Source organism: Gymnoscopelus braueri, assembly GCF_963280865.1.
Source record: "Gymnoscopelus braueri genome assembly, chromosome: 22".
In the NCBI taxonomy this organism is placed as follows: domain Eukaryota; kingdom Metazoa; phylum Chordata; class Actinopteri; order Myctophiformes; family Myctophidae; genus Gymnoscopelus; species Gymnoscopelus braueri.
In genome coordinates this window covers 37,219,745-37,228,033 of record NC_137624.1, presented here as the reverse complement: position 1 = coordinate 37,228,033, position 8,289 = coordinate 37,219,745, and the positions used below count along the sequence as shown (strand labels likewise).

At 41.6% G+C, this 8,289-nt stretch overlaps 1 protein-coding gene across 1 annotated transcript; it reads right to left on the bottom strand.

Annotated features, from left to right (window-relative positions):
• Positions 1-487: 487 nt before the first annotated feature.
• On the bottom strand, positions 488-7,017 carry LOC308078471 (uncharacterized protein). The gene is made up of 2 exons (XM_080419647.1): positions 5,379-7,017; positions 488-1,169 (listed from the first exon to the last, which is right to left on the bottom strand). Exons 1-2 carry the CDS (start codon positions 6,066-6,068, stop codon positions 1,077-1,079), a joined length of 783 nt encoding a protein of 260 aa, XP_080275773.1. The 5' UTR covers positions 6,069-7,017; the 3' UTR covers positions 488-1,076.
• Between the last annotated feature and the right edge of the window lie 1,272 nt (positions 7,018-8,289).

The window sequence follows — 8,289 nt, the reverse complement described above, 5'->3', positions numbered from 1 at the left end:
AATATTACACCCAAGGGTGTGCTTTGCCATCATTATTGGCACTTCAGTGATGCTTACAGAACTCTGCCAACTTGTGGTGGTAATGCACAACCTCTTATGCAATATTGCTCGAACAAACCACACTTCTTCACCAATTAAGTCAAACTTTATTTACAAACTGAGTCTTCACAAAGTACAGAGAGAGAGAGAGAGAGAGAGAGAGAGAGAGAGAGAGAGAGAGAGAGAGAGAGAGAGAGAGAGAGAGAGAGAGAGAGAGAGAGAGAGAGAGAGAGAAGCATGTCAGGAAAGATATGAGCGAAGCATGTCAGGAATTTACATCACTTCCTATTTTTACGCCTTGGCTGTGTAGGAGGCGAGCCGTCTACAAGAGGGTCTGTCTGTGTGTGTGTCCGGGGCTAATGTCACAAACCGCTGGACCAATCAGTGTCAAGTTTCATGTGCATGCTGCCAGTAGGCAAAGGAAGTACCTCCAAGCATTTTTTCTCTCCTTCACATCTGTTTTATATTTTTTGAAATATTTTACTTGAATTAATTGAAGTGAAAGGCGGTCGGATGCGGCTGAAACCGTGCCCAAATATGGAGTCATTATGTCATAAATGTCACAGATGACTGATGTCCCCAGACTGGCCACATGAAGTCCCAGATCCACATGGGAGCCGAGTCATTACACAGTTGAGTCACCGTTTACCTCGACTGTGACATCATATCCTGTTTTTTTCCAAGGACAAAACCTTTCAAAAGTCATGTGTCCTCTCAACAGTGACATCACGTCCTGTCAAAGAGGCGCGGTAATCTCCTGCTTCGCGTGACATCACTTCACGTTTAGCCATTTACAAAAAAACATCCTTCAGTAGACGGTCACTGCGTTTGCCAGTGTGGAGGTTAGTGACATCACGTCCTGTCTGATGTCAGAACAATTTACAACCAATCCCAGCGCAGGATTAATTAAAGGATATTAAAAAAGGGAAGAAAAAAAAAACATTTTAAATATAGAAATTTGTCAAAGATGAAAAAAATCTGCCGCCACCTTTCCGCTCTCTTCTCTTCCTGTGGTTGTCCCCCTCTCCGTCAGCCAATCATGAGCTTCCTTTACCTGCCTCCTCTGTGTCCTGGTCATCGCCAGGGGGACCGCCTTCGTCGTTGTCGTCATCGTCGTCTTGGTCGGCGCCCTTAAATGAAAAGAAAATAATATTTTTTTACCAAAAGAAAAATAACTAAAAGTAAAACAATTAAAGGATTAAAAAAAGAAAAGAAAAATAATTATTGGGGCATATATATATCCCCGTTTGAATCCGACTTACTTAGGACAAGGCAGTATATCGACTTTTTAAGGTACATCGACATAATTTCATGTTACATACTTACAAACAATACAGTTTTTTCCCCCATAAAGCTTGACTGTTTACATATCCCATCTCTCACACTGCACGCAACCCGCCCCATCCTCCCTCTGAGCATAAGTGCAAACTCACAACATGAAACACAGTGCCGGTTCACGTTTCCGAAGAAGACCTTGTTTGTGAAAAGGAAAACAATGGTTTAATCATTTGGAGATGGCTTGGATTTAAAATAAAGAAATCTGACGAACGGCAGATTCAACGTAGAGAATGCCATAAACCGCTTTGCAACAGAAAGAGGAAGCTCTCTGAATCTCTTCCACCATTTGCAACGGTGAAATAAACCGCAGTACGAAGGGTGTGTGCTGCCTGCAACTCCATCTGTGAAGACTTCACGGTCTTCTGCCCCGAAACAAAGCTTGTTGAAAACATCTTTCGCCTCAGGGGGGTGCCTTATAAAAAAAACGGCGCGATATAACTAACACGGCACCTACCACATTGTTAAGTGGTTGAAGATACGGTCCCTGTAGCAAAAGTGGAACAAGAAAAAAAAAAGCTGCCTAAAAGCATTGACCCCTATTTTATTTATATATTTTGTCCAGCTAAGATACTGTTTGTGATGTGGACACTGGATGTGGAAGTCCCTGTTGTATAGAGATGAAGAGAGGTGTATCCGTCTAAAATTGTGTTTTGATTTGTATTTTTTGTCCCACTGCTTTGTTTTGTTTGGAGCCTGGAGGGGGTGAATTGTATGTGTGTTTTATGTGGTCTTTTTATATGCTTTGTACATGTTTGACCCAAGATACCAGTTACAACTACTTTGCAAGAGAAGCACTACCAGCACATATACACAGAGGTCAGACTCCAACAGAACCTTACTGATCGGCTCACAAAAATGACTATTTTCCCCAAGATCCCACCAGAGACTATATGGCCGAAGCCCTGCAGAATGCCCTTACAAACTGCAAACTTGACAAAAGGGGACTGGTTGCCGATAACTTCCGACAATGGGAGCAATGTTGTCAAAGCAGTGCCACTGAAGAAGTAGCTGAGGATCATTGCTTTGCTCACTGACTTCATCTGCTCACTGACTTCATCTGGCCGTTATTGAGTGTAATTTTTATTAAGGCTCACACTTAGCTAAAATGACTGTTTGCAGTAAAAACCACTGACAGTAGTAGTATATGCCTAATAATGAAAATCTATTTCTAAACGTTACGGCTAAATGGGGAAGCATCAGTAATACAGCACAGCTGTCACTACTTAAATTGAGTTATTTCCATAAACTCGCAATGTAGTCATACCATGTCCATGGAAGATACCAGGGATGCGTTCAAGTGCAGCTGCGTCTGAGAATGCACACATCTATACAGCTGTTTCCACATGTCTGGCTGGCCGTTTTACCGAAACAAATTGTATTTTCTGAGTTGACAAGAGGGTGAGGCAAGCAACATTTAAACGTGCAGTCATTTAATCACGCACGTCCCTATTAAACAGAGACGGTGATCTGCCAATTTAAATCAGTGGTTCTCAACCTTTTCAGGCAGTGACCCCCCAAATGAATCATATTTGAACTGGGGAACCCCCAGATAAATAGTGAAAATAGCAGATCTACAAGCTCACAACGCCTCGCAACGCAAGGCGTTGTGAGCTGGCAGATCGGCTATTTCAAAATGTTTTGCCTCTTTCTTATATTATTTGACAATTTGACCAATGTTTGACCACTTTTTAAAGTACAGTTTGTTGATTACTTTTGATGCAGTAATGCTAAAAAAAAATCAGGTATTAAAAAGGTCTTAAAAGTCCTTAAATTTTCACTTCACAGTCATCTGGGGAACCCCCCCCCCCAAATCATGTGGGTACCCGACCCACAGGTTGAGAACCACTGCTTTAAATAACAGTAAAATGAAAAATATTTTTAAAGATATTTTGTTAAATGTTGCATTACAGGACATGGCATGGATGACACAAACCACATCAACTGGGTCATTCCTCTGTGTAAGATTAACTGTCAGCGGCTTGTCAAGGCAGAAAATGATGGAGAGGGTCCTGGAACTCTCAAAAGTCCTGTCCACTGACAAAATGTCCAGGCATGTTGTTCGCTGCCTGATATGACACAGAGGTCATGGACTGTAGGCGGTCCGGGAGGACTCTCTGAAACCACTTCAGGACTTCACAGAAGCTCTGTCAGGTGAGAAGAAGTGTGTCACCCTCTCATATGTCAGACCCAGTGCTGGACAGGAACTAAGTACATTTACTTTTGTATTTCTTTTCTTTTCTTTCACTCTGCTACATTTCAAATAGAAATATTCTACTTTAAAGGTTTAATGACATTCACTTTTACACCACATTCAAAGTCTTTGTCCTGGTCCTTCAAAAGTGTACAAAAAGTTTTAAGTGAAAATTCCATTCCAGTGATCCATGGCAGGTGTTTTTCTCTCACATTTCTAAAGCCTTTTCAACTGCAATGAAAAAAGAAATCTTTGCCTGCGGGTGTCGCTGGTGAGGGATTTTGCCTGTCAATCATCGCCTCTGCTCCGCCCCCCCCAAAGGAAAGGATAGGGGAGGGGAGGGGCGAGGAGGAGAGTGGGCGGGATTAATCGACTGTGACCTCACTGTCGAAGGGCCAAGCTCAGATTACTTTTCAGCCTAATTATTCAGAAAACCCCAGACCACAGAAAATCCACTGAATGTTCTAAGTTCAGGTTTTTTGGGTGTAATTGAGGTCATAAAACCCCAAATAAAACATTGAAAATAAAAAAAGTGAAAATGAATGTCATGATACCTTTAACTCCACTTTAACTCCACTCCACACTTTAACTCTAGGAAAGGACTCATGGGAAACAAACTCACAAAAATATATTATGAATTAACCGCTTACTGTACACCCCAATTCAAATATAGTGAAAATAGCCTATCAGGATATACAGGCTCACAATGTGTCGCACCGCGTGTCATTAGTTGAGTATATACTTTGTCCACCACTGGTCAGACCTGCGTTACAACTTTTCAAGTCTCCAGCATCAGAAGAAGGTGGTAACAAGTTGTGCAAATCGATCAAGATCTGCATTTTGGATCACCTCAATGCCAAGTACGCTGATTGCTGACTCAAAACTTTAGACACCCTAGGACAGAGGTTCTCAACCTTTTCAGGCTGTGACGCCCCAAAATGATCATTTCTGACCCCCTGACCCCCCACTCTGATAAGCACTTGGAATGTAGTTGGATAAGCACTTGGAATGTAGTGAATTTAGTTTGACTCTAGATAAACAATTTGAAAATAGCCGATCTACAAGCTCAGGGCGTTGTGAGCTTATAGATCTGCTATTTTCCAAATATTTGCCTCTTTCCTATATTATTTGACAATTTGGCCAATGTTTGACCAGTTTTTGAAGTGTAGTTTGTTGATTACTTTTGATGCACTGATGGTGTTTCTTCTTTTCTTTCTTTTTGAGGTATTAAAAAAGGTCTTAAAAGTCCTTAAATTGTCACTTCACTGTCACCTGGGGACCCCCACAAAATCACGTGGGGGGCCCCCCTGGCGTTGAAAACTACTGCCCTAGGATTCCAATGTAAACTGAAATTTCCGCTGAATTCTGGGAACGTCCGTGGAATAGTAGGCACACTGCAGAACATTACACGACATGCAGAATAGTAGTAGTAGTAGGTTTATCAATCATGGCCGCTAGATGACGTGTCTGTGTGTGAGCGCATGTATCGTGGAGGCATGTGGAAATGTAAATGTGAAATTCATGTGTTGCTTATGTCAACATAGAATATCACAACATTGGTGTCTGTCAGGGGAAAAGGTGTTTCTGTCCATTTGTTTGGATAGGCTTATATATGGTTAAACCCGCCATCTGTGTGTGTGTGTGTGTGTGTGAGAGAGAGAGGGAGTGCTTGTTTATAGTTATTACATTTGGTCTCCCACACAGGAGACCTGGGCTGGAATGCCAGGTAGGACATGAAAGTTCTGGATTGCAGCTTTTAGAGGGAAAAATTTAGTATTGGATTGGTATAGGCAGAAAAAATTGTTATCACCTTGACCCTTGGTCGTCTCACTAGGCGGGACTTCATCCTTTTGGACAGCGCCACCAGGTTGTCGTGGCGCTGTCTCCTCTTCTGCACCTCCTTGTCCTCCTCGTCCTCTGAATCTGCCTTCTTCCCCTCTCGCCTCTCGTCGTCGTCCTCGCCGTCCGAGTCTGAATCGGGCTTCTGGATTCGCTTCATCACCTTCCTCTTCTTACTCTCCGGAGCCTTCCCCACTTTCTTCTTCCTCTTTGCTGGCGGCTTCTTCTCCTCCTCCTCACTGGAGGACTCCGACGTGGAGTCACCGTCGTCCTTCCCGAGGAACGACCGCTTCCTGTGGCCACGCGGCGGCGAGGAGCTCCCCGAGTTCGACGACTCGCCTGAACTCGACTCGCTGGCAGACTGACGGCCCTTTGCGCTCCGGCCTCTGGGCACGGGCTTCCTCTTTGGTGCCGCCTTCTTTGGTGCCGCCTTCTTCTTCTTCCTGTCTCCTTCGTCGTCTTCCGACGACTCGTCGCTGGTGGCGGTGAGCTCCTCCTCGTCACTCGACTGTTCGGAGGAGGTGGTGGAGCTGCCAAACGAGCCCTCGTCGCTGTCGTCCAGGATCTCCGCAGGGAGGCCGATCTGTCGCTTCTTCGACGCGGCGGCCGCCTGGGTCTTTCGCATCGAGGCGAACACTTTGCGCTTGTACAGGCTCTCCATGGCGACCACGATTAATAACTAACCCACACAATGAACTAAAGATGCTCAGCGGTATTTAACGTAAAGGATAATCAATGGAGAAAGAAAACTTGATATATATGGATATTTAACGATATTTAATGTAAGAATAAAATTAAAGTTGTACAATATTTCACAATATTTAGTTATGTTATAAAATAGACGTAGAACGATATTTAGTGTAAAAAAATTAATCGACCCAAAAATAAGTCAACAAAAGACGTAAAAAGGATTCATGAAAGGCATGTAATAATATTTCAGTCAAATCAGTGAAAGATGTGTGGCCCCCCGGCCCATCCTCAAAAACCTTTTTAATAAATGTAATTAGTTGTGGGAATATTATAGAAAATGTACAACTAATACATTAATGAAATCTAGTATTCAGATCCAAAAACGTTAATATAACAATACAGGATAAAAAAATAAAAAAATAAAAAACAAGTCTTTACAGGTTAAACCAAGCCAAGAGGCTGATGGGTAATTTTGAAACAGCTGTAATAGGCTAACGGAGAGGCTAAGATGCTAGCCTCGATAGCATTACAGTGTATACTGGCAAACGGCTAGCTCTGAATAACACTGGAGGGCTGGGGGCCTGGGGCAGTATGCACGCGTGACACAAAACGCACAAAATCCGTTATTTTTTGGGAGCCACGAAATCCTAACGGTCAACAAATATAATCCGATGTAAACGTGTGACGTAACGGCTAACGGCTAAGCTGCAACTGGCGCTCAAACAGGCTGCCTGCACTCTGCACGGAGCTCCGAATCAATCCCGCTTATTTTAGCTCGTTTCATACTCCGGTTAAAAATAAGAGGTTACGTTTGATGCGCGTGCGTCTGTGTGGACGTGTTTTGTTTTTAATATTTATATATCGCGTTCGTGGCATTTTGTTGTGGTCGCCATTTTAGGATACTTCCGGTCAGCTCGCGGCTGCTAGGCAGGCAGACAGCAGAAAGCCCCCTACTTGGGGTGGTGAGGGGGAATAGCGCCACCGCTGGTTGGAGGTCGACTCATTCATGTCAGGGATTTATAATAATGAAAATACGATATATTAGACATATCACATATCTAATACTAGACATCTTGATGGTATATATTTATTATTTAACTGCTGTTATGATTGTTATTATTATTATTATTATTATTATTATTATTATTATTATTATTATTACTACTACTATTCTTATCATAAAATGGTTTGTTAAGAACCAGGAAATCTCTGTTTTTGATCAGGTTAACACAGGTCTAGAGAGGTTTATGCCTTATTTTTAACTCTATGGTTGGTTTATGCAGGTATTGTTTTGCACTTAGTGGGATATCTCTGGCTCTGGATCAGAGCCTGCTAAATAGTAATCGAACTAATGTATTTTATTTGATCTAATCTTATCGATATTGTACATTTTACATCTGTTTTTATAATAGATAAATCTATTATATATTTTTTTTTGATAATTTAATAAAAAATAATCGATTAATAGTCCGTACCTATTTTGGGCTTTTCATATCGGCTTTATTTTCAAAACAATGAAAAACAACTCCAATAACAGTGAAAATAATGCCGATCTACAAGCTCACAACTCGTCAAGCTTCGTTGTGAGCTTGTAGATTGGTTATTTTCACTTTTTTAATAGACATAAAAAACCCTCAATTATTCGATCAATCTAAAAAGTAAGCTAATCGATGGAGACAATCGATAAGCTCTAGCTGCAGCCCTAATAAATATGTCTAAGTAGCCTATTAATATAGAAACTATCAGCAGTGAATATATGCCTGAAATAGCTATTAACACACTGGTTCATGGAAATAGAAAGGTCAGTCGCCCCAGAAGCAGTGATGTAAGAAGTACTCACATTATTTACTTAAGTAAAAGTATCAATACTGCAATGTAGAAATAAGTAGAAGTCCTTTATTCAAAATGTACTTGAGTGAAAGTACAAAAGTATTGGCATCAAAATATACTTAAAGTACCAATAGGTAAAAGTAGTCATTGTGCTCAATGTCTCATTTCACAAGTTCAAAATGTACACAAAAATCTTTTGAAAATAGCAGATCTACAAGCTCGTGACGCGCTGTGAGCTTGTAATATTTGCCTCTGAGATGTAGTGGAGCAGAAGTAAAAGTACAGAAAATTGGAAATACCTCAAGTAAAGTAAAAGTACCTCAAAACCTGTCTTTAAGTACAAGTACTTGAGTAAATGTACC

Excerpts from the sequence above, each read along its gene's own strand:
- LOC308078471 (XM_080419647.1), bottom strand. The coding sequence starts at position 6,068 with ATGGAGAGCCTGTACAAGCGCAAAGTGTTCGCCTCGATGCGAAAGACC. Across the intron at positions 1,170-5,378 it reads TGAGACGACCAAGGGTCAAG|GGCGCCGACCAAGACGACGA; the intron begins GTGATAACAATT and ends TTTTCATTTAAG.